The 26,422-nt window shown below is 46.3% G+C and overlaps 1 protein-coding gene across 1 annotated transcript in view; it reads left to right on the plus strand.

Moving 5' to 3' along the window:
* NAPRT (nicotinate phosphoribosyltransferase) overlaps window positions 1-26,422 on the plus strand; it is a 43,593-nt gene that overhangs the window by 9,179 nt on the left and 7,992 nt on the right. The window contains exons 2-10 of the mRNA XM_087958896.1: window positions 1,977-2,104; window positions 2,998-3,080; window positions 6,285-6,415; window positions 7,719-7,834; window positions 10,962-11,155; window positions 13,950-14,090; window positions 18,384-18,468; window positions 18,823-18,903; window positions 21,976-22,078. Coding sequence (XP_087815022.1) covers window positions 1,977-2,104; window positions 2,998-3,080; window positions 6,285-6,415; window positions 7,719-7,834; window positions 10,962-11,155; window positions 13,950-14,090; window positions 18,384-18,468; window positions 18,823-18,903; window positions 21,976-22,078 — 1,062 coding nt within the window. The remainder of the gene's footprint in view (window positions 1-1,976; window positions 2,105-2,997; window positions 3,081-6,284; window positions 6,416-7,718; window positions 7,835-10,961; window positions 11,156-13,949; window positions 14,091-18,383; window positions 18,469-18,822; window positions 18,904-21,975; window positions 22,079-26,422) is intronic.

The following is a 26,422-nucleotide window of genomic DNA, read 5'->3' on the forward strand; positions in this document are numbered from 1 at the left end:
CTGTCGTTCCTCTCTTGAGTTTGGCGTCCTTCCCAGTGTGTGTTCCGATATCTGTGGACGTCTTCAAGCCCTTATCTTGCCTGGTTCCCTTAATTGCTTCAGTGTGGTTTGTGTTGTTTTTACTCTTTATCGTTTATAGGTATTTTTAGTTTAAACGGCATTTGCTCGTAACTGTTTGTGGGGGAGTTTTTTGTCTCCAGTCAAGGATATTTGGAGCTTTGAAGCAAAGTGAAGGAATAAAAGGGGGTTCCCCTGTTTTTGTGACTGTGTTTATTTTGTATCCCACCCGGGGTCATCACAGGTGCAGGTGTAAATCACAAATTGAGATGTAGCCACATCTGCTCTCCGCCCAACAGCTGGTTCTCAGGCTTGCCTGGAGATGTTGCAAGAGGGAGTCTTGTGTGGGCAGGTATCGTTGGCGGCTGAGATCGCCTTGGCTGCCCTTCCCAGCCTCTGGCACCCGTGCACTCACACACACACTTCTGAGGGAGAGGGTGTGGGCTTCCACTCGGGGCTGTGGAAAGACACATCTTTTAAGTGCGAGAGACTGCTGAGGCATGTTTGGAGGCCACACCGAGTAGCTTGCATGTCTGTGTGTGTTTGAAGGGAATGCCTGTAGCTCTGCTCCTTGGTGCTCCCTGAGCTTGCCTAGTTTCTTGCAGATGTTTTGTGATCCAAGTCGGGATAATCTTCAGTGCTGGAAGGGAGGGGAGGTTGGTGAAGAGGAGGAAGGGGAGGAGGAAGAAGGAAGAGAAGGAGGAGGAGGAGAAGAAGGAGAAGGGGAGGAGGAGGAAGAAAAGAAGGAAGGAGGAGGAGGAGGAGGGAGGAGAAGAAGAAGAAGAAGAAGAAGAAGAAAGAAGAAGAAGAAGAAGAAGAAGAAGAAGAAGAAGAAGAAGAAGAAGAAGAAGAAGAAGAAGAAGAAGAAGAAGAAGAAGAAGAAGAGAAGAAGAAGAAGAAGAAGAAGAAGAAGAAAAGAAGAAGAAGAAATAGTAGTAGTCATCTAGTCCAGGGGTCGCCAAACCTTTTGGACCTCAGGGACCACCAAAATCATAATTTTCAATCCCGCGGAACAGAGACCTTGAGAAAATCCAAAAAAAGTCTGCAGGAAAATCCCCCACCCATTTTCCTACCGATCGATCGTTCTTTATTTGGGATCGCAGGATAACGTCTCCAGCTCCACTCTCAGGGGAGAGAGAGAGACTTTTGGCTTCATGCAAGGAAAGCAGCAGAAGCCGCAGAAGTCTTTCTTTCTCTCCCCCAAATTCACCAGAAATGAGTCTTTGTGATTTTGGAGCACAGCCTCTTGGAGCAGGAGGCCTTGAAGGGTCCCAAAGACTCCATTTCTGATGAAGTTTGGGGGAGAGAAAGGAAGACTTTGGCTGCTTTCCTTGTGTGCAGCCAAAAGCAGAAGAAGGAAGAAGTGGAAAGAAGCAGCCCAGTGGCCAGGCCAGGCACATGGGGCGAGTTCCCCTTCTCCTCCCTTTCCCCCCTCCCCTCACTACCTCGTGTTGTTCACAATGCAAGCGACTCAAGCCTTGTGTTCCCGCGGGCCATGTGGGTGGCGCAGCCTTGTGTTCCCACGCAGCCTGGATTAGTTGCTTTGGGGGAGGGGGGGACATTTCTCTGTGAGCCACCAAACTTTTCTCACGGACCACCAGTGGTTGGCGACCACTGATCTAGTCCAACCCCGTACTCCAACAGGAAATGTTATACCATTCCAGACAAATGGCTGTATAATCTCTTCCTAAAAACCTCCGGTGATGGAGGAACCACAACTTCCGGTGGCCAGCTGTTCCACTGGTTAATGGTTCTCACCGTCAGGAAATTCCTCCTTAATTCCAAGTTGCTTCTCTCCTTGATGAGTTTCCCCCCCTTTCTTTTGTGAGCTTTACTTGGTCTTCTTCCCAGTCTTAAAAAGTTTCCCTTTTCAAGGGAAAAGTGTCTTTGATTTCTTACTTGGCTTTCTTTCGTTTCAGATATCGAGTACCTGAAGTCCGTCCTTCCTGCGACAACCGAGGAAGATTTCTTCGAATACTTGCACACCGTCGATGCCTCCGAAGTTTGCATCTCGTCTGCCCCGGAGGGTTCGGTTGTCTTCTCCAGGGTGGGTGCAGCTTTCGGCAGTGTCCCCCTGAGAAGGGGCAGCGTGAATATCCTTGTTTGTTCCAGAAGGACAGAAGGCTGGTCTTCTTTTGGCCTTGGGAGGAAAGGAAGGAAGGAGGAAGAAAAGGAGGCTGGGTAGGAAGGAAGAAGGGAGGAAGGGATAGAAAGAAGAAAGGGGGGGGAGGAAAGGAAGGAAGGAAGGAAGGAAGGAATAGGGAAGAGAGAAAGAGGACAGGGAGGGAAAGAGGGTGAGGAGGGAAAGGAAGGGAGGTGGAGGATGAAGGGGAGGATGGAAGGAAGAGGTGGGAGGGAAGAGAGAAGGAAGGAAAGGAGGGAGATGGGCGGGAGGATGGAAGGGAAGGAAGAGGAAAGGGGAAGAAGGAAGGAACAGGGAAGAAAGAGAGGACGGAGAGAGGAAGGAAGGAATAGAAGGAAGGAGGGAAGAGACAAAGGGGATGGAAGGAAAGGAGGGTGAGTGGGAAGAAAAAGGGAGGGAGGGAGGAAGAAGGGTGGGAGAAAAAGGTGGGAGGAAGGAGGGAGCAAAGAAAGGATGGGAGGAAAGGAAGATAGGAAAGAAGGGTGGGAGGAGGAAAGGAAGGGGGGAAGGAGAAGGAGGGAGGGTGGGAAGGAAGGAGGGAGAAGGAAGGAATAGGAAGGAAGGGATAGAGGAAGGAAGTAAAAGGGAAGGTGGGAAAGAAAGAAGAAGGAGGCGGGAAGGAAGGAAGGAGAAGGGATGGAGGATGACATGAAGGGAAGGGAGGATTGTTCATTTAACTAGCCCACAACTTCCACCCAGAAGGATGGTATGTTCTGAAGAGTGTCCCAAGGAGCCTGGCTGAGGTTGCCTAACTCCTCTGATGCTTCCCCTTCCCTTCTCTGATTCTGCTCACCCAGGTGCCGTTACTCCAGGTGAGAGGCCCCTTGTTGGTGGTCCAGCTTATGGAGACCACCCTGCTGTGCCTGGTGAACTACGCCAGGTGAGTCTAGGAGGTTTGGCGTGGTTTGGCGTGGTCCCAACCCCAACAAAAGGTTCCCTGTGTTGACCTAAAGCAGGGCTCCCCAAACGTGGCCCCTTTAAGACCGGTGGACTTCAACTCCCAGCATCGCTGGCTGGAGAATTCTGGGAGTTGAAGTCCACCAGTCTTAAAGGGGCCACGTTTGGAGACCTCTGATCTAAAGTGACGCGTAGAATATTTTAGGGTTGAAACCTTTCCAGCTCAACATGACCCGTTTTGAACGTGAATCAACCCAGTCGTCCATTTCGAAAGCTTTTTCAGTGTTATGATGTTGGGCTTATCTTTTCCTGGGAAATTTAACCACTTTTTCCCCCAGTGGATCTGAGATTGATATTCCAAGGTTTACTGAGTAAAGGTAATACATTCCACAGGAGTCCTGGATTCCAAATTTTGGGCAAATTTTACGAGCTATCCCATTTGAAGTACCTTGGTTCAAAAGTTGTTGCACTGTTGCACTCGGGTTACAGGAACAAGAGTTTTAGCAATGGATAGATTAAAAAAACAGCAGATAATAGAATAGGAATAGAATAAGGAATAGAAATAGAATAAGAAATAAGGAATAGAAATAGAATAAGTAATAGAATAGAATAGAATAGAATAGAATAATAATAGAATAGAATAGAAATAGAAATAGAAATAGAAATAGAAGAAATAAGGAATAAGGAATAGAAATAGTATAAAGAAATAGAATTAGAATAAGGAATAGAATAGAAATAGAATATAGAATATAGAATAGAATAGGGAATAAGGAACAGAATTAGAATAAGGAATAGAATAGAATAGAATAGAATAGAACAGGGAATAAGGAATAGAATAAGGAATGGGAATAGAATAAGGAATAGAAATAAAATAAGGAATAGAATATAGAATAGAATAGGGAATAAGGAATAAGGAATAAGGAATAGAATAAGGAATAGGAATAGAATAAGGAATAAAAATAGAATAAGGAATGTAATAGAAATAGAATAGAATAAGGAATAAGAAATAGAAATAGAATAAGGAATAGAATAATAACTTTATTGTCACTTTGAATGTACCCTAATTGGCATACATTAAAATGAAATTTCGTTGCCTACAGGCTCTCAGAGGGTCACTCCCTCCAATATATACTACATGACAAAATAAGTAGATTTTGTAGATTCAGTTGTAAAGGATATGTCTAGATTTCCACATGATATTTTTTGGTGTGACATGTCTATCGAAGTCACCAGGCTCTGTAAATGCTCGTTCAAAGTTTAGGTGGTGAATCATTTTATGCCAATTTTTCACGTGCTTTAAGAAAGAACAGAATGTAAAAGTAAATTTAAAAAGGCAACCAGTCCTTGCAGTGCCTTTAACTGTGTTATTGCTCTGAAATGAATAGCTGACCAGGTAATATTATGGTAAGTAGTTAATTCTCTGTCAGCTGCCACGTTAAGCTTAAGTTTCACTGCTATGTAGCGATAGACTTGCCTTGAACTGTAGGGAGGGTGGATGAAAGGAGGAACGCTTGGGAAATTGAAAGTAACCGCTCTATCTCCTCGAGATCCTGCTTCAAGGTCACTTGGCTGGAAAAAGGAGGGTCGCATTTCAACCTGAGCTTGAACCAGGGGTGGGATTCTACCTGGCTCTATAGAACCAGTTGTGATGATTCTGCCCAGTTCAGAGAACCAGAAAATTGCGCCACTGGTTGGCCCCTCCCCTACTCACTCCTTACCTGGTATGCACGCCATCAAACTTGCCTGCTAAGTTGCTATTTTTCCTTTTTTTTTTCCCCCAGCCATGAGCTGTTCTGCTATGCCAGCAGATTTAGATTAGCTAGAAAGCAGGAAACCGTTGGATTTCTTGCTTTTTAGCTAATCTAAAAGCAGAGCTGAACCTTCCTTAGGACTGAAGCTTCTATTTTTCAGTGCAGACTCAGGTAGCAGTTTACAGAAAGATAGATCTCTGAGTGAACCTGTGATTCTGCGAGCAACTCAATCGGCCTGCTTGCTTTGTCTGACTTTGGGTAAAAGTTGCTCTTTTTCTAATAAAAAAAAATTCAATATTTACATACATGGTGTGAGTTAACTTTGTGGGTTTGCTTTCTAGCAAATGTTATGAGTTTGCTTGCAAGCAAATTTTATGTGACGGACTCAGGTAGCAGATTGCAGATAGATAGATCTCTGAGTGAATCTGTGATTCTGCGAGCAACTCAATCGGCCTGCTTGCTTTGCCTGATTTTGGGTAAAAGTTGCTATTTTTAAATAAAAATTCAATATTTACATACATGGTGTGTTGTGAGTTAATTTTGTGAGTTTGCTTGCTAGCAAATGTTATGAGTTTGCTTGCAAGCAAATGTTATGAGTTTGCTTGCAAGCAAATTTTATGTGACGGACTCAGGTAGCAGATTGCAGATAGATAGATCTCTGAGTGAATCTGTGATTCTGCGAGCAACTCAATCGGCCTGCTTGCTTTGCCTGATTTTGGGTAAAAGTTGCTATTTTTTAAATAAAAAATTCAATATTTACATACATGGTGTGTTGTGAGTTAATTTTGTGAGTTTGCTTGCTAGCAAATGTTATGAGTTTGCTTGCAAGCAAATGTTATGAGTTTGCTTGCAAGCAAATTTTATGTGACGGACTCAGGTAGCAGATTGCAGATAGATAGATCTCTGAGTGAATCTGTGATTCTGCGAGCAACTCAATCTGCCTCCCTGCCTTGCCTGATTTTGGGTAAAAGTTGCTCTTTTTCTAATACAAAAAATTCAATAGTTGCATAAATATTTACAATATTAAAATACAAGCCATGCCCAGCCAGTCATGTGACCACCAAGCCACACCCAGTCAGCAAGCCACGCCCAGCCAGCCACGTGACCACCAAGCCACACCCACAGATTAGGCCACGCCCACATAACCGGTTGTTAAGCAATGTGACTCCCACCCCTGGCTTGAACTGATCATCATGAAAACATCTTGTCTGAACCTGCTTGGTTATAGGGGGCCATGGGCGGCAGGTAAGGCTAGGAAAGGTTGAACTTGGGGTTTTTGGCATGCAGTTCTCAGTTCTGGCTATTCGATACTGCAGCACACCGGCCGCTCGAACAAAACTATACCCTTTTCAACCAGTGGAGACAGGGGTCGTTTTTATTTTGAGTTTTAAGTTGCGGCAGGCCTGACGTTCTCCAAATGGATTTTGCTTCTGCAGCCTGGTGGCCACAAACGCCGCCCGGTTCCGTCTTGCAGCCGGCCCGGGCAAGAAGCTGATGGAGATGGGTCTACGCCGGGCTCAGGGGCTGGACGGAGGCCTCTCGGCGTCCAAGTACTCCTACGTGGGCGGTAAGGTCCAGTTTGTGACTCTCCTCTCGAAGGCTGCGGTGGGAGGCCGGGGGTCAGTCCCACCAGGTAGACCAGACCCTGAGACCAACTCCGCAGGGAGGCTGAAAGTGCTTGCGGGGGGGATGGCCATGGCTACAAAACGCCTCTCCCTTTCTCCCTCTCTTTCCCCCTCTCTTTCCCTCCCTCCCTTTCTCTTTCCCTCCCTCCTTCCTTTTCTCCCTCTCTCTTTCCCTCCCTCCCTCTCTTTCCTTCTCTCCTCCCCTCCCTCCCTTTCCCTCCCTTCCTCTTTCCCTTCCTCCGTCTCCCTTTCCCCCCTCTCCCTTTCTCCGTCCCTCCCTCTGCCTCTTTCCCTCTCCCTCTCTCTTTCCCTCCCTCCCTCTCTTTCCTTCTCTCCTCCCTCCCTCCCTCTCCTTCCCTCTTTCCCTCCATTCCTCTTTCCCTCCCTTTCTCTCTCCCTCCTTCCTTTTCTCCCTCCCTCTCCCTCTCTCTTTCCCTCCCTCTCCCTCTTTCCCTCCCTCCCTCTCCTTCTCTCCTTCCTTCCTCCCTCCCTACCTCTCCCTCCCTCTTTCCCTCCCTTCCTCTTTCCCTCCCTCCCTTTCTCCTTCCCTCCCTCTTTTCTCCCTCCCTCTCCCTCTCTCTTTCCCTCCCTCCCTCTCTTTCCTTCTGCCTTCCTCCCTCTCCCTCCCTCTTTCCCTCCCTCCCTCTTTCCCTCCCTCCCTTTCTCCCTCCCTCCCTCCCTCCCTCTTTCCTTCTCTCTTCCTCCCTCTCCCTTCCTCTTTCCCTTCCTCCGTCTCCCTTTTCCTCCGTCTTCCTTTCTCTTTCCCTGCCTCTGTCTCCTTCCCTCTCTCTCCCTTTCCTTTTCTCTCTCCCTCCTTCTCTCTCTCTCTTTTCCTTCTCTCCCTCCCTCCCTCCCTCCCTCTCTACTTCCCTCCTTCCCTCTCCTCTCCCTTTTCCCTCCCTTTCTCCCTCTATTCCTCTCCCTCTCTCACCCTCTCTCCCTCTTTCTCTCCCTTCTCCCTGTCTCTTTCCCTTTCTCTCTCACTCTCTCCATCCCTTCTCCCATCTATCATTTATCTGTGAATATGTCTATCACCTGTCAGGTGTAACAAACCTTTTTCAGTGCCGTTGTAGCTTTGATTGGTCACTAAAGGAATGGCCGTAAGCCAAGGACTGCCTGGATCCATCTCTGCATGAACCCCAGGGGTTCTCCCGAATGCTGGTGAAGAGAGATCCTCGGATGTTCTGTCTAAGCGCCTGTCTCCTAATTCTCTCCCCCCATCTCCCAAATTTACCCTTTTTCCAGGTTTTGATTTTACCAGCAACGTCCTGGCCGGGAAACTCTACGGGATCCCAGCGCAGGGAACGTTGGCTCATTCCTACGTCTCCTCCTTTACCTCCGTGGACGACGTCAACCCACGGGTTAGTATTCAGGGGGGGCAGGAGAAGTTCCCCAAAAGACCCCTGTGGTTCAACTGCCCCAAAGAAGGTGGTGGTGGTGGTGTCAGTTTATTCCCCAAAGCCCCTCAAGGCAGGACAAGAAGCAACCGATGGAAACGAACCAAGGAGATAAGCAACTTGGAACTAAGGAGGAATTTCCTGACAGGGAGGACAATTGAGCAGTGGAACTGCCTGCCACCTGAAGTTGTAGCTGCTCCATCAGAGGAGGTTTTTAAGAAGAGACTGGACAACCGTTTGTCTGAAATAGTCTAGGGCCATGATGGCAAACCTATGGCATGTGTGCCAGAAGTGCGCGCCCTTGCCCTGCCAGCCAGCTGATGGTTGGGTATCTGCCGTGCATGCGCAGAGAGAGAGAGGCGCATGCATGCGCAGGGGGGATGGGCGCATCGCATTATGGGTGCAGGCACACAGGCGCACATACTTTTGGCACGCGATGACGAAAAGGCTAGCCATCGCTGATATAGGCTCTCCTGCTCGAGCAGGGGGTTGGACTAGAAGACCTCCAAGGTCCCTTCCAACCCTGTTATGCTGTTAAGTTGCTTGAAACGGGCTCCCTTTTATTGTCCTTCAAGAAAGGGTTTGTTCTGCCTCGGGTAGGCGATTCTCACAAGAAGCTAAACACCGGGATGACACAAGGCCATCACCGTGTTTCGATCACGTGCTACTGTAGTTCAGTGAATGGGCTCCGTGATGTTTTGATGGCTCGTTCTCACAACGTTAGTACAAAAAGTTGGGTGCCTGTAACATACCAGAGGACCCCCCCCCAGTCTGTTACTCTCCATCTTGCCTTGATCCCAAGCTCGATGCAAATAGACCAAGAAAACTTAGTTAAATCACAAAGGATTGTTGCCTCCCTTGATAATTAAAGGTGGATGGGAAGCTAGAAATTCAGTTGTTTTCTACATTGGGAGAAAGTGAGGTTTTTCTATGGATCTAAAGACCATTGAAGATAGAGATAGACAGTATCAGTAGAAGAGAAGGTAGGTCAGGATTGAACTGTGGTCCTTGGTGCTCTTTGAGCTTGGTGGTTTTCTTGCAAATGTTTCATGACCCAGCTAGGTATCATCAGCAATTATATCTTTCCTTCCTTCCTCCTTCCTCCTTCCTTCCTTTCCCTTCCCTTCCTTCCATTCCCTTCCTTCCTTCCTTCCTTCCTTCCTTCCTTCCTTCCTTCCTTCCTTCCTTCCTTCCTTCCTTCCTTCCTTCCTTCCTTCCTTCCTCCATTCCATTCCATTCCATTCCATTCCATTCCATTCCCCTTCCTTCCTCCCTTCCTTCCCTTCCTTCCCTTCCTTCCATTCCATTCCATTCCCCTTCCTTCCTTCCTTCCTTCCTTCCTTCCTCCTCCCTCCCTCCCTCCCTCCCTCCCTCCCTTCCTTCCTTCCCCCTTCCTCCCTCCCTCCCTCTCTCCCCTTCCCTTCCCTTCCCTTCCTTCCATTCACCTTCCTTCCTTCCTTCCTTCCTTCCTTCCTTCCTTCCTTCCTTCCTTCCTTCCTTCCTTCCTTCCTTCCCTTCCCTTCCTTCCATTCCCTTCCATTCCATTCCATTCCATTCCCCTTCCTTCCTTCCTTCCTTCCTTCCTTCCTTCCTTCCTTCCTTCCTTCCTCCCTCCTCCCTCCCTCCCCTCCCTTCCTCCCTTCCTCCCTCCCCTCCCTCCCCTCCCCTCCCTCCCTCCTCCTCTTCCCTTCCCTTCCCTTCCCTTCCATTCACCTTCCTTCCTTCCTTCCTTCCTTCCTTTCCATTCCATTCCATTCCATTCCATTCCCCTTCCTTCCTTCCTTCCTCCTTCCATTGCATTCCATTCCATTTCCTTCCTTCCTTCCTTCCTTCCTTCCTTCCTTCCTTCCTTCCTTCCTCCCTCCCTCCCTCCCTTCCTTCCTTCCTCCCTTCCTCCCTCCCTCCCTCCCTCCCCTTCCCTTCCCTTCCATTCACCTTCCTTCCTTCCTTCCTTCCTTCCTTCCTTCCTTCCTTCCTTCCTTCCTTCCTTCTTTCCTTCCTCCCTCCCTCCCTCCCTTCCTTCCTTCCTCCTTCCTTCCTCCCTCCCTCCCTCCCTCCCTCCCTCCCTCCTCTTCCCTTCCCTTCCCTTCCCTTCCTTCCATTCACCTTCCTTCCTTCCTTCCTTCCTTCCTTCCATTCCATTCCATTCCATTCCATTCCCTTCCTTCCTTCCTTCCTCCTTCCATTGCATTCCATTCCATTTCCTTCCTTCCTTCCTTCCTTCCTTCCTTCCTTCCTTCCTCCCTCCCTTCCTTCCTTCCTCCCTTCCTCCTCCCTCCCTCCCTCCCCTTCCCTTCCCTTCCCTTCCATTCACCTTCCTTCCTTCCTTCCTTCCTTCCTTCCTTCCTTCCTTCCATTCCATTCCATTCCATTCCATTCCATTCCATTCCCCTTCCTTCCTTCCTTCCTTCCTTCCTTCCTTCCTTCCTCCTTCCATTCCATTCCATTTCCTTCCTTCCTTCCTTCCCTTCCTTCCTTCCTTCCTTCCTTCCTTCCTTCCTTCCTTCCTTCCTTCCTTCCTTCCTTCCTTCCTTCCTTCCTTCTCTCTCTGGTTTGTTTTCTTGCACGTTTCATGACCAAAGTAGGTAACCTCATCAGTGCTAGAATGGAGCGGGGTTTCCTTCTCTGTTTATGTACAAGTGGCTCGCCCTGTCAGTTGTGTTGTGTTCTCAGTGATTCCTTGATCAGGTTGTTGGTCCTTTTTAACTGGGTTATTACTTACTGCTTGGCGTTACTCTGCTTCTCTGGGTGTTCATTGCTGGCCAGGAGAAGTTTGTGGTCTTTGAGCTTTTGGATTGCCCCAGGATATGACAGGTCCTCCATGGAAGGCAGGTTGGTAGCCGTGGTTTTTTTCCCTGCAGAATCTCCTGCCTTGGGATTAGACAAACAGACATTGGCCTGGGTGGGAAGACCTGACCAAGGAGCCAGGAAGTCCTGTAAGTGGACGGAGCTCCTTCGTCTTCAAGAAGCATCTGCGGAAGGTCCTTTCTGAGCAACAACTGAGAAATCCAAAACTCTTAAAGAGGGTGGTTGAACTAGTCAGTCTCCTTGATAAGAAGAGGTTGGCCAGTCTCTCTCTTTTCCCCAGTAGAGCCTGCTGCCCCTGAATGGGAAGGAGCCCGTGGACCTTCCAACCTTAGTGGACAAGTGGTTGACTCAAGTGTGCCAATTACTCCGAGTCCCGCCGGAGAAGGTGAGCTGCGGAGAGAGGGCGGCCTTCATGTCCTACGCCATCGCCTACCCGCACAACTTCCAAGGCCTGGTGGACACTTACTGCGTCATGAGGTAAGGAAAAGGAGGGGCTGGAAACACCACCGCTTTTTAGGTTGAATCTTTATTATTATTATTATTATTTTTGCAATGCATCTTTTATTTATTTTTTTCTTGTGTTTCAACATATCATTGTGGGAATGAACAGTGCGATTCCGGAATGCCTTACATTTTAAAACAAACACGGCAGTAGTTTTCATCTTGGATACAGCTGACATTCTTACCAGATTGGATCTTAATAACACATATTTTGTTAAACGATCAATCTTGTTTATTCACTATTACAGTATGTTATTTTTATGTCAACCCCCAGATTCTTAACATCGCTCCTTTTACTGCAGATCCTATATTAATAATCATATTTGCAGTGTTTTAACACATTATATAATTCTAATAACGATTCCCAAATTCATATTAGTGTATTAATTTTTCCATGTATCCCCTTTTTAATTTTTAATTGTGCCACTATTACAGTGATGGCGAACCTTTTTGTTGCGGTGTGCCGAAAGCACACGTGTGCGTGCGTGCCGGCACCCATAATGCAATGTGCCCCACCCCCACCCCTGCACATGCTCGTGCAACCCCCCCCCGCCCTCTTACCTGCACTGCGCATGCACACGCCTCCCAGCTGATTTCCAGCCCGTTTGAGGCCATTTTCGCCCTCTCGGAGGCTCGAGGGAAGCCTCTGCAGCCTTGGGAGGCCGAAAAACGGGCCCGTTTCGTCACTTCTGGTATTTCCGGAAGGCCCATTTTTTCGGCCTCCTGAGGCTGCAGAGGCTTCCCTTGAGCCTCGGAGAGGGTGAAAATGGCCTCAAACGGGCCGAAAATCGGAGGGGAGGCATGCGCATGCGTAGTTTAGCTGGGGCTCGCGTGCCCACATAAATGGCTCTGCATGCCACCTGTGGCACCCACGCCATAGGTTTGCCACCACGGCACTATTATATTTAAAGCATCCCCTTTCAAGTCACATTTTAATGTAAATAAAATAATATTCATCATATTTATGTTTAACATCTTGTGTTATTCTAGTAATAGTATAATTGCTTTTATTAAGTTGTGATCTTTCATTATCTTATGCCATGTTGCACTATATTATTTTTGGGTCAATCAGATTCCACATACCATTCGTTTTCTACAATAGAATGTTAATATCCACATTTATTTTAGGTGGAATCTTAAGGGGATGAGATTTATGGGTGGGACTGGCCTGGTCAAGGGATCAATCTTAAGAGGATGAGATTTATGGGTGGGACTGGCCTGGTCATCCTTGGCTGCGGTCAGAAGCTAAGTAGGGAGGGGGGATGTCAGGCCTTGGAAGGGAGACCACTAAGGGATCCTGAAGACCAAAGCAACATCTAGAAGAAGGCAAGGATGAACCATTTCTGTAAGACTCACACTCTTATCCGTGAAGTTGCTAGGAATCAGATCTAATCTGAAGATCTGGGGATGAATGAATTTGTCATAGATAATGGAATTGATAGAATTCCATAGGACGATAACTGATTGGGAAGTCTTCCATATACGCTCATTTGAATCTAATAGAAGAGAATATTTTTAGCTCCGTTTTGAACTTGGTAGTCCTTGGCACTCTCTGAGCTTGGTGGTTTTCTTGCAGACATTTCGTTACCCAACTAGAGAACATCATCAGTGCTAGAAGGGAAGAGGAGGAGAAGGACTGTGGGGTCCTTGGTGCTCTCTGAGCTTGGTGGTTTTCTTGCAGACGTTTCATTACCCAACTAAGTAACATCATCAGGGCTAGAAGAGAGTGGGATTTGCTCTTATTTTATGTACTAATGGCTTGTCTTCATTGGTGAGAGTATCTTATTTGAATCTTCTTTTAGACCCCTGTTGAAAATCCCATCAGGAAAAATACTCTATAATACATGTGTGAAGTCTCTTCACACTTTCCCCTTTTTTAAAAAGAAACTTCTCACTTAAATTTTTAAAACAATGCAGGAGGAGAACTGTGTTAATCTACTGTTAAACACAATATCAGAAAGAGTCTGGGAGTACCTTTTAAGAAATGTTACTATAAGACAGACATCCTGTGAATAGTTTCTCCAAACAGAATAGAACAGAACAGAACAAAACAGAACAGAATAGAATAGAATAGAAAATATGGAATGGAATAAAATAGAATAGAAATTGGAATAGAACAGAACAGAACAGAATAGAATAGAATAGAAAATATGGAATAGAATAGAACAGAGTAGAGTAGAATAGAATAGAATAAAATAAATAAGGAATAGAATAGAATAGAATAGAATAGAAAATATGGAATAGAAAAGAACAGAAGAAAATTGGAATTGGAATTGGAATGGAATGGAGTGGAATAGAATTCTTTATTGTCCAAGTGTGGTTGGACACACAAGGAATTTGTCTTGGTGCAAATGCTCTCAGTATGCATCAAAGAAAAGATTCATTCGTCAAGAGTTAAGACATATACTTTTTTTTTTTAAGTAAAAGTTTTATTAATTTTAACAACAAACAAAAAACACATAAAACATAAAACATAACAATATAATTACTATGTAATATAATTACTATGATGACTATGAAATGGATGCACAAAAAGGAGTGGTAAACCAACCGATACACTGTCTGTAAATTTATGAAGGATGATGATGTTTTTATGACATATACTTTTTTTAATTAAAAAACCGCCTCGCTTAGCAACAGAAGTTTGAGGCTCCATTGTGCTTCATAACTCGAGGACTAACTGTATTGAGCAAATCAAGAATGGCCTCTTCTGTGAGCCTTCAGGCATGATCCCTTAGGAAAGCCTGACTGATAACTTTGATCTTCTTAGGAGTGGCATTCCCAACTTCTGTGCCGTCGCCCTGGCGTTGAACCAGCTGGGATACCGAGCCATTGGAGTCCGGCTGGACAGCGGAGACCTGGCCAAGCAGTCGGTGGAGATCCGTCACGTCTTTCGGACTTGTAGCAAGCAGTGAGTTGAGGGGTTGTTGGGCTGACTCCCCCTGGATGTCAAGGATGAAACACTGGCAGCTGGGGCCTCTTGGTTTCAATTTGCCCTTAGAGTAAGAGGCGGGAGGTGTTGCTTTCGATTGGATTAGTGTTGTGGGCTGTGGGCTGCTGGCCCCTCCAGCAGCCGAATCGGAGGAGGAGGAGGAGGAGGAGGAGGAGGAGGAGGTGGTGGCATGAGAGTCAAGGCCAGCATCAAGGCAACCTGGGAGCTCCGAGGGGGAAGAAGGAATGGAGCTGGCAGAGAGAGGGACAGAGGTGGAGCTGGGCCGTCTGACAGTGTTCTGACCCAAGCCTCGTTCAAAGCAAACGAAACACCAAACAGAGATAAAAGCAAAACCTTTTTAATGCTTTTTAATGAGGAGGATTTGGCCTGCCCGACTGGAAGTTGTACTACAGAGCCACAATATTAACTTGGGTGAAAGATTGGATTAGTCATAGAAATAAAAGAATACGGACACTAGAAGGTTACAACTTACAGTCGGGTTGGCATGCCTTCCTCTAGCAGGAGAAGTCAAAAGGTTATAGTTATGTGTATAGGCATAAAGTGAACTTCCACAAGACTTGAAGGGCAAGAATTTCTTTGCTTCCTGCAAAGAATCCTACCTCTGAGGGCTGGCTTTTATCCCTTAAGAGAGGGGCCATCACCTTGCAGCCTTACTCCTGAGTCGCCTGTGCTGCTGCAGCTACTATTTCCTTCGAGCATGCACACTGGGCACTGGCTCCTCAGGCTGCTCTGCATCACTGCTGCCAGCCTCCCTAAGATCCGAAGGCAGCACCACACTCTCTGACAGTCCTGGCCCCATCCCTGAATCACACACAGGCCCCTCATCCAAGTCCTCGCTCTCCGAGACCTCAGCCCTGCTGCCGGTGAACCACAACAGACAGCCCTCAGATGGGGAGTCAACAGCCCCCAGGTCTGGAGGTGGCTGATGAGGAAGAGGAGGAACATCTGGGTCCAGTGCCTGACGCGTGGATGCACAGAAGGCAGAGGAGAGGAGAGCAGTGGAAATCTATGGGCTGGTCCTTGGGAACGGAAGAGCCACGGCTGTTAGCAAAGCCCCACCTGGGGATAAAAGCAGGCATGATATTCTTCCGATTAAAATCGGAATTCCGATTTTTTTGGGAATCGCCCCTCCTTTCCCCCCACCCCTTCTTCTCCTCCTTCCCCTCCCCTCGGAGGCCCAGTGAGGAGTTGCTGGCGCGGCTCCGCGCGACTCCAGTCCAGCGTTTCCTCAGGAAGGAAAGGCAAAAGGAAGAGCCGCGGCGGCGCTGCAACGGCAGCAGCGGTTCCTGGTTTTGCCTTTCCTTCCTGAGGCAAAGCGGACTGGAGCGCGTGGAGCTGCGCCAGCGGTAGCAACTCCTGACAGCCCCAGCCGGATACCTGAGCGGAGCCCGGGCGGTGCGGCGGAGGCCGCTGAGCGGCAGGAAAAGGGAGCTGGGCCAGCCACAGACCAGCCTCCGTGCAACACGCCGCCCGCGCCCTGGTGAGGAAGGCAGCGGGCGCTCCCGGGCACGCAGCGGGGGTCTCTTTTGGCCGGCCCGATTTTTTTCAGAGCGGAATATCATGCCTGTAAAAGGCAGGAGGCAGAGATGAATAGATGTAGCAGACAACTACTCACCTCCTGCACGGACGGACTTGTTAGCCTGCGGTGAAAGAGAAAATATTGCCAGGGCTGCCGGCACTCCTAATAAAGGAACCGATGCTTCAACCTACAGAGGGTTTGTCGTGGGTTGGGGAGCTGGGTCAGAACAGTTAGATGGGGAAACGAAACTTCTACGATTCTGCTGAAGGCCGGAGAAGCCTAAAATCTGTTCAAGGACATTGCCATAGGTGTGGAGCGGACGGTTCCCGTAAGTACGAGAACCTGTTTCACACGGACGGACTACGTGAGAGGTTGGCACTTTGGCTTGGAAAAGTGTTGTTTTATTCTAGGGACTGAGGTTTAGGAACCCCAGAGTTAATTTTGCTTCGATATTACGAGGGCTATCCACAAAATAGATGACGTTTTCGTCTGTAGCAAGAAGGGGCGGAGCTAGCGCGGCCATCTTGGGTCTGTGCGTCCGCCGCTCAGTCTGCATCTAGTCGTGCTAGTGGGAGGTTCGTAGCGTTGCCCGTTATTTCACAGCAAACGTTTGAAATGTGTGCTGCAATTGAAAACCCCTCGAGGTGTGAGGTTTTTTGTTGGCAAAAAACCATAAACCGATTGAAATTATTGTGAAACCCTGCAAAAACTTAAGAAAAGCAATTCAGAACAAGCGTAGAGGAAAGCTAAGCTCAAAAATTTTGTTTTTGCATGAAAATTTCCGACCACACACAGCAAATCGCACTCGAGAAGTCCTGAATGCTTTCAAGTGGGAGATTTTTCCCTCATCCGCCCTAAAGCAAGATCGGTGCTGTATCTCGCGGGATTTTCAATTGCAGCACACATTTCAAAACGTTTGCTGTGAAATAACGGGCAACGCTACGAACCTCCCACTAGCACGACTAGATGCAGGCTGAGCGGCGGGACGCACAGACCAAAGATGGCCGCGCTAGCTCCGCCCCTTCTTGCTACAGACGAAAACGTAAACTATTTTGTGGATAGCCCTCGTACAATGCTGTGTATTCAATGAACAGTAAGGAATTTTGAAGCAGGAATGATCCTGGATTTTTATTTGGATTCTCCAGCTGGATGTTGGCACCAGGCTTCCTTGCTCATCTTGCAAAAAAAGAGTTTAAATTCTGCAGAAACATCAACTCCATCTTTGCAGCTGCTGATAAGGAATTTTAATAGGTTGATCAAGATATGAAAGAAAAGAAAATGAAAATGGTGGGGAAATGGGAGAAGAAAAGTATAGGATAAAGAGGAAAAAAAGAATTATATCATTGACCTTCGACCCTTTTTAGCACAGGAGAATTAAGATCATGAACTTTGTACTTTTACAAACTTGTGTTTCCTTTTTGTATTTTATTCAGAAAAATTAAAATCCAAAGGGGAAAAATAAAGACAAAACAAAACTAGACAAAACATTTTTTTTTTAAAAAAAAGATGAGGGTTAAACAGGACAAAAATTCAAAACATATGTTATCCTCCCCCCAATTGAACACTGACAGATATCTTGAAAAAATAATAGCTTTTTTGCTTCTGAAACAGGTCCAAAATTTATAATGTCTGCATCTATTTGCAACCCAATTTGATTTGTCATACATCTCTCTCTCTCTCTCTCTATATATATATATATAAGCGAAATGCCCCTCACGCATCATCACAAAATCTCTAGAACCGTAAAGCCTACAAATTTGAAATTTGGCACGTATTTTTCCTCTTGGCTTCTAGGTGCTCACTAAGAAAGGATTTTTTGAAATGACCATCAGAGCATTTAGAGTATTTCCTATATTATTATTATTATTAACACACTCCCCACCTGAAAAGAAATCTCTTCCAAATGCAAAACACAAGCAGAGAGGAAAGGAGTTTCAATTTTCACAGCACAAGCAGCTTTAGTCCAGAACAGTTGAGCTAAGCCACGCCCAGGCTCCTTGCTGTCTCCTTGCTCACACAGCAAATACTGTTTCAGTTTCCAAACCGCCCTCAACTCTCACACACATACAGGTCGCTAGCCGGATGAATACCGATGGAATCTGGCAGGCAGAGGCAGAATTTTTTCTCTCCTTATTTTCCTCCCTAAAAACTAAGCCCGATCACATAGTTTCGTAGCGAAGCACGGGTATCCAGCTAGTTTTATATATAAAGAAAGAAATTAGTTAACAGGTGAATTGACAGCAAAGTTAAACTTCAAAGCCCTGTATTAACCGTCTATTATTGCAAATAATTCATAGAAAGTCGTCTACAGCATTCACCCCAATTGACTGATCCTATCCTAATATTTCCTAATCATTCCTATAACAAACTTATCTCAATAGCAAAATCCAAAGTCAACATTTCATTTTTTTCCCCCCGCCATCTCAGGCACAAGTTTAGAAGTGGTTTCCAAGTAGAAATGAAATTGAATGTATCACTGTGTTTTCTTGGATCCAAGCTGGCAATTTCGCCATCTCTGTTAGTTCCATCCGTTGTTTTTTCTTCCCCCCCAGCCATTTATCCATTGTGGGAATTAAAAGTATCTTTCCATTTTTGTGGCACTGAGAAAGTCTTGATGGAGAAGGCTGGATCCCCTTGCCACAGACTATAGATGCGGCTGTGTGTTGTAGTGGGGAAATGAAGGGCTTCTGGAGGAAGGGGTGTCCCTTAACCCCCAATCTCTCCCATTCCAGTTTCCAGGTTCCTTGGTTTGAGACGACACCCATCACGGTGAGCAACGATGTCAGTGAACAAAGCTTAGAAGAACTGTCTCGAGAGGTGAGGCTGTGCGCATGCAGCTTGGCGTGGAGTGGCGGGGATACCTTAGGATGCTCTCTAGGGCCCCAGGGCTTCCTTACCCTTTGCAGTGAGAGTTGGAATAGGATAGAGCTGGAAGGGACCTGCGGAGGTCTTCTAGTCCAGCCCCCTGCTGCTCTGACACTTCAGCTCCTCTGAAGCCAGGAGAGGACACCGTTCCTTTGAGGTTCAGAAGCCTGGCCTGCTCCGATTTGTGTGACATTGTGAGATTTGTGTGTGTGTGTGAGAGAGAGAGAGATAGAGAGAGAGAGAGAGAGATCCAGCCGTAAATCTGGGCTCAGGAGTTCCATGTTGGTTTTGCTGTGCTCCCGGCAGGGCAATGAAATTGATATGATTGGCGTTGGGACCCACCTGGTGACCTGTCCCCTTCAGACGACCTTGGGCTGCGTCTACAAGGTAACTGTGCCTCCTTCCCTCCCTCCACCCCCAAGAGCGATGTTTTGGCACGGGATGACAGAGGAGATGTTCTTCAGCGGGTGTGTGGCAAAAGCCAAATCGCTTCTCTAGGGCAGTGGTGGCTAACCTTTTTGGGCTCCTGTGCCAAAAATTGTGTGCACGCTCGCGTGCCAGCACCCAGAAGGCAATGCGTGTGCCCCCCATGCCCTCTGCGCATGCATGCACAATTTCCCCCTTACCTGCACTTCACAGCTGATTCTTCGGCTGGTTTGAGGCCTTTTTGGCCTCCCAGAGACTTGAAAAAAGCCTCTGCAGGCTTTGCAGGCCAAATAGTAGGCCCGTTCCATCACTTCCGGTATTATGGGAAGTGACAAAGCGGGCCTATTATTCGCCCTGCAAAGCCTGCAGAGGCTTTTTTTCAAGCCTCTGGGAAGCCGAAAAGGCCTCAAACCAGCTGAAAAATCAGCGGGTTGAGGCGCGTGCATGCACAGTGAGGCAAGTTTGCCTGCAGCTCGCGTGCCGGCACAAATGGCCCTGCGTGCCACCTGTGGCACGCATGCCATAAGTTTGGCATCGTGGCTCTAGCGCAACCTTTGCACGCCAGGAATTCTGCTTTGGGGCAGGAGAGAATCTTTAGATCGGAGATGGGATAGGATGGCCCTGACCTCCCAGAATTCCTGAGCCAGCCATGCAGCCATTACCTCCACCTGACCCACCAGAGTGGGGAGGCAGGAGATGTTATGAGCCCCCTCACTGGAGACAAAACAACGTACAGGGGGGAAGTTCAAAAGTTTACCTTCATGGTGCCTAGAAAACAACCTGCACCTGAACATCAAGAAGACAAAGGAGATGGTGTTAGACTTCCGGAAGAAGAGAGAGGAACCTGCCCCACTTTACATCAAGGGGGGCTGTGTGGAGAGAGTTTTCTCCTTTAAATTCCTGGGAGTCTACCTCAGTGAAGATCTTACCTGGAAAACCAACACAGCCCAGGTGGCCAGAAAGGCCCAACAGAGACTCTATTTCCTTAGGGTTTTGCGAAAGAATAAAGTGGAACAGTGACTGATGACCTTTTACCGGTCCACAATAGAAAGCATCCTCACACATTGTCAGTCTGTGCTCCATTCAAAATCCAAGAAAGAAATGCTCAGACTCCAATGATTAGAGCAAAGTTTTTTCTTTTACTGAAATTCAAAGTGGAAGCTACAGGTAAAATTCTGAATCTAAAGAATTTGGCGCGCAGATCACATATACAAAGGGATGGAATTGTTCCCACCCCACCCCCCAAAGTCCAAAAGACTCTTCCAATTAAACGTTCTGAATATGATCATGTGGGCCTCTCCAAGTGGTGATGAGGCCTCTGTCCGTTGACCTTGACATATTTTGATAAAACTTCCGCAGCTGCGCAAAGGAAAGAAAAAGCTAGGCAAGGAAATAGAAACTTAAGAACAGGAATTTATACTCCCCCCTCTCCTTCTCCTTTACAGCACAGGAATGTAACACCTCCAGCTTTCTTCCCCTCCAATCCCCCCTTACTAATGACAGCCGAAAGTTTGAGAGCAGTGAGAAAGAAGCATAGCCGTAGAAAAGATGTAGAAGATATCACATTGCCTTACGGTGTGATATGCTGGCTTGACACCCGCGGATAGAAAGACATTACAGAGGGTGGCGAGCACAGCACAAAACATTGTGGCCTGTTCCCTGATACCACTAGATGACCTCGCTAGGGCTCGCTGCCTTAGAAGAGTGAGGAAAATTCTCAGGGACGACTCACATCCCGGTCAGCACTTCCTCATTCTCCAACCATCGGGTAGGAGATACAGAAGCATAGCCAGCTGCACCAACAGGTTGAAGAAGAGTTTCTACCCATGGGCTGTCAGACTTCTGAACGGGAGATAACTTCATGTCAACATAGTTTGAAAGACTTGCAGGGCCAGCATGTTGTGCAACAAGGTCACATAGTGTAAAAAGATTGGGACTGGGATAGGGACTTCTGTCCTCACTGTGAGTTGTGTGTGTGTGTGGGGGTGCACGAAGGGAGGCTAAGCCACTCTCATCGTACACGTCTTGTACTCCGACAATAAAGGTCATAATAAAACTTACTGAGGTCCATCTGGTGGGACCTTCCCCGTGGTGGCTCCCACCCTGCGGAGGTAAGGCTGGCCCTCATTTCGACATTCTTTGGCAAGGCTCTGAAGACGTGTGGGTCTGCAAATATGCCTGGGGACCCCAGGGTGATGCAGGTTTTATGGAGGAGGAGGGGGAAGGGTGTCAGGACTCCCAACAAATCCACCCCCATTCAAATCATAAGTCTCCAGCCGCCTCTCAGAGAAAAGAAAATTGATTTATTACGAGTGGTCATGTCGGTGTTACCCGGGTGTAGCCGACACTAAAATACATCATTCATCTCATCCTTGACCCTGGTCTTCCCACCATCCCCTGGATGTGTATTCTCCAATGGGACACATCCATAGCCAAGAGTCATCAGTCATGCTCTCCAGTAATAATCTTGCACTCTTGACAACTTTGGGCTGCCAGGGTGATTATCTAGGCACTTAAGGAATGCACTGTTTTCCCCCACTCCCTTTTTGCTGGCAGCTAAAAAGACCAAAGGAGTCTCTTTTTAGTTGACAAAGGGAGGATGAAATTATTTATTAGATTTAATAAATATAATACTGGAATGAGGGATCTTTGGTGCACTCCGAGCTTGGTGATTTTCATTGAGATGTTTCATTACCCAACTAGGTAACATCCTCCATGCTAGAAGAAAGTGGGTTTGGTAGGAGGAGGAGAGAGCTGTGGGGTCCTTGGTGCTCTCTGAGCTTGGCGGGTTTCTTGCAGACGTTTCACGACCCAGCAAGGTAACACCCTCAGTGTTGGCATCTAGTTGGGTAATGAAATGTCTGCAAGAAACCAACCGAGCTGAGAGAGCGCCAAGGACTTCTAATTGCAGTTATTTATTAAATTTATAGGCTGCCCCTCTCACCTGCTGGGCAACGTGCCACATACCTGAGAGCAGGTGGCCCTGAGCGAGCTCCAGTGTCATTAACTTGTTGTATTTGGCTCCATCTTCAGCTGGTGGAAGTCAATGGTTCTCCAAGGCTGAAAGTGACCGAAGACCCCGAGAAGACAACCCTGCCTGGAAGGAAAGTGGTCTACAGACTGTGGGACGAGGCAGGTAAGGTGGGACCCAAAAGGGCCTGGGGGCTTCAGAGCCCCTTGCTCTACCCAGCTTCCTGGGATCTTGGAAAGGGGAGAATTTTCTTAGCAGGGGCATTCGGGGCTTGGGGGAAAGTAGAATTTGGGTGGGGAGGTTCCTGGGACTACCTGTGGCTCACTTGGTGGAGGGGCTAAACCCACTGAGCAGCCCCCAAAGAGTATCTGGGGCAGGGGTGCCCAAGCTTGGCAGTTTTAAGATGGCGGGACTTCAACTCCCAGAAGCTCCCAGCCAGCTGTCCTGTCCTGTCCTATTCTTATCCTATTCTTATCCTATCCTATCCTATCCTATCCTATCCTATCCTATCCTATCCTATCCATTCCTATCTTCCTATCCTACTCTTACCCTATCCTATCCTTATCCTATCCTATTTTATCCCATCCCATCCTATTCTTATCCTATCCATTCCTATCTTCCTATCTTATCCTATCCTATTTTTTATCCCATCCCATTCTATCCGATCCTATTCTTGTCCTTTCTTGCCCTATCCTTTCTTATCCTATCCCATCTTATCCCATCCTATCCTTATCCTATCCTATGCTTATCCTATCCCAGCCTATCCTTCCTTATCCTATCCCATCCTTTCTTATCGCATCCCATCCTATTCTTATCCTATCCATTCCTATCTTCCTATCCTACTCTTACCCTATCCTATCCTTATCCTATCCTTTTTTATCCCATCCCATCCTATTCTTATCCTATCCATTCCTATCTTCCTATCTTATCCTATCCTATTTTATCCCATCCCATTCTATCCCATCCTATTCTTGTCCTTTCTTACCCTATCCTTTCTTATCCCATCCTATCCTATCCTTATCCTATCCTTCTTTATCCCATCCCATCCTATTCTTATCCTATCCATTCCTATCTTCCTATCCTACTCTTACCCTATCCTATCCTTATCCTATCCTTCTTTATCCCATCCCATCCTATTCTTATCCTATCCATTCCTATCTTCCTATCCTACTCTTACCCTATCCTATCCTTATCCTATCCTTTTTTATCCCATCCCATCCTATTCTTATCCTATCCATTCCTATCTTCCTATCCTACTCTTATCCTATCCTATCCTTATCCTATCCTTTTTTATCCCATCCCATCCTATTCTTATCCTATCCATTCCTATCTTCCTATCCTACTCTTACCCTATCCTATCCTTATCCTATCCTTTTTTATCCCATCCCATCCTATTCTTATCCTATCCATTCCTATCTTCCTATCTTATCCTATCCCTATCCTATCCTTACCCTATCCTTTTTTATCCCATCCCATCCTATTCTTATCCTATCCATTCCTATCTTCCTATCCTACTCTTACCCTATCCTATCCTTATCCTATCCTTTTTTATCCCATCCCATCCTATTCTTATCCTATCCATTCCTATCTTCCTATCCTACTCTTACCCTATCCTATCCTTATCCTATCCTTTTTTATCCCATCCCATCCTATTCTTATCCTATCCATTCCTATCTTCCTATCCTACTCTTACCCTATCCTATCCTTATCCTATCCTTCTTTATCCCATCCCATCCTATTCTTATCCTATCCATTCCTATCTTCCTATCCTACTCTTACCCTATCCTATCCTTATCCTATCCTTTTTTATCCCATCCCATCCTATTCTTATCCTATCCATTCCTATCTTCCTATCCTACTCTTACCCTATCCTATCCTATCCTTATCCTATCCTTCTTTATCCCATCCCATCCTATTCTTATCCTATCCATTCCTATCTTCCTATCCTACTCTTACCCTATATCCTATCCTATCCTTATCCTATCCTTTTTATCCCATCCCATCCTATTCTTATCCTATCCATTCCTATCTTCCTATCCTACTCTTACCCTATCCTATCCTTATCCTATCCTTCTTTATCCCATCCCATCCTATTCTTATCCTATCCATTCCTATCTTCCTATCCTACTCTTACCCTATCCTATCCTATTCTTATCCTATCCCATCCTTTCTTATCGCATCCTATCCTCTCCTATCCTGACCCCATCATATTATTTTCCTATCCTATCCCATCCCATCCTATCCCATCCCATCCTATCCCATCCCATCCTATCCCATCCTGTTCTGTCCATGTTAGGAATGTTAAGCCAAAAAAGATAAATATATGAGATATGGAAAAGGGCCCATAAGACACTGATTTCCAACCCTAGTCGTGGGTCAGCCAAGGCTTTCCAGTTTTGGGTGGGGCAGAGAAGGTGTAGACCAGGTCACCAGCCGTGGTTCCCGCCGTTCCTCCCGTGGGATTTTCTGCCCAGGGTAAGGACAATCGCCAGTAACTCAGGGCAGGGAATCGAGACGCTTATTTCTATACTCCAAGTAGGGGTCCACACACGAGTCCATGCCAGCTGGCATACCTTAACCCAGAGACCTACTCCGATTCTAAACAGGCTGTGCTATACAAATAGCCCTCGACTTATGGCCATTCGTAGTTACGTTGACACTGAAGAAAAGTGACTTACGGCCGTTCTCCACCCTTACGAACATTGCAGCGTCCCCGGTGGTCACGTGATAGAAATTCAGAGGCTTGACAACTGGGGTCACGTGATCCCCTTTTAACGGCCTCCTGACAAGTAAAAGTCCACGGGGAAGCCAGAAGCACTTAACATCGTGGTACTCACTTAAGGACGGCAGCGATTTGCTTGACTGTGGCAAGGAAGGTCGTAAAACTCACTTTGCAACCGTCTCACTTAGCAGCAGAAGACTCCACCGTGGTCGTAAGTCGAGGACTAGCTGTATTTGTGAAAGTCCCGGGGGGTTAATGGCTCTTAGCCTTTGTGGCTATAGGACTACCTCGGAGGCCACCTGTCATGCCCCCGTCGGAGCCCGAATCTGACCAGTCGGACCGACAGAGATCGAGAGGATGGCTTGTTAGCAGGGAGGAACAGGGGCAGGATGACCGAGAGAGGGCAAGGAGTGAACAGGAGGAGCAACGAAGCTCAGGCGATGAGCAAGGACCGCCCTCTCCTGATCCCTGAGCACGGAGAGTGGAGAGAAGGCAGGAACAGCGCAGGCCGACCCAAATACTCGGGAGGAGAGTGTCCCTCCCCTCTTCACAAGGCACACCTGGGGACTGAGATTTAAGGAGACGCTGTGGGGAGGGGCGTTTGCCAGGAACAAGCGCTGAATTGGTAAAGTTTGGTGTGCCATTGCAGACATTTGGAGTTTGCAGGACTGCTAGCTTCTTCCTTGCTTCATGGACTCAGTGCCTGGTTCCTTGCTTTGTGGACTAATTCTTTGTTCCTTACTTCATGGACTCATTCTTTGTTCCTTGCTTCATGGACTCATTGTTGTTGTTTTTTTAATAAAGTTTTATTTGGGTTTTCACACATACAAAATACAAGTAAAACATCTTTTTTGAAAATAGCATGGTCCCGGGTTGAACTTCTTTATACAGACACAAAACTCAATTTCATGCTCCTTTTTGTATTCTATTCCATATCTTATACTATTTTACATTTTCTATATAGTTTTTCCCCTCTTTTAATTTTCTCAATTTTATTTTGATTATCTCATCTCAATTCAAATCATTATATTTATACTTTTGTCTGTCCTGTTTCAATTTCATATTATCTTTTCTCATTAAACAAATTTTCTCCTGTAGTACTAATTGGAGTATGACACCTTTATATCTTTTAATTACATCCATTCAACTCTTATTTAAACTTCAATATATACCTTAAGGTTATGATCTTCAATATAATACATAATACATAACTTCCAATCGAATTCTGCTTGGTACATTCTTATAATACACACTATATTCTTTAAAAAAAAAAGATTGTAAATATATGTAATTATAAACCCTCATTCCATTCCAGTTCTATCATTAATAATCATTAAAATCTTAACATCTTTAACACTTCTTTTCAATTAAATATCATACTTCCTTAAAAACACATATAATCTCCATAATTAATTTTTCCCTTATTTCTCTTCACATATGTTTTATACATCATTAAATATACCTTTTGTTACATTTATTTATTGACAAGCATTCCACTGAATTACGCTAGCTATTTTATCAGACATTTTAATCATACATTGTTTCATATTTTCTAAAATTATTTCTGTTTCTAGTATAACCATACTATCTTATGTACCTTTGCAGAATCCCTTTTTCCATTAAGTTTTCACCCATTATCTCTAAATAGGCCCTGTTTCTCTATATTTTGTTTCTGTCCTTTATAACTTCTTTTCCTTTCTTTCTTCCCTCTCATCTTCTCCCTCTCCTTTTTACCCCCTTGTATCTCTACTTCTAATTCTCTCTTCTGCATTTCCCTCTTCTGTTGC

The sequence above is a fragment of the Notechis scutatus genome, chromosome 3, assembly GCF_049901735.1.
Source record: "Notechis scutatus isolate UNSWTSFEM ecotype Mainland chromosome 3, rNotScu1.2, whole genome shotgun sequence".
Lineage (NCBI taxonomy): Eukaryota > Metazoa > Chordata > Lepidosauria > Squamata > Elapidae > Notechis > Notechis scutatus.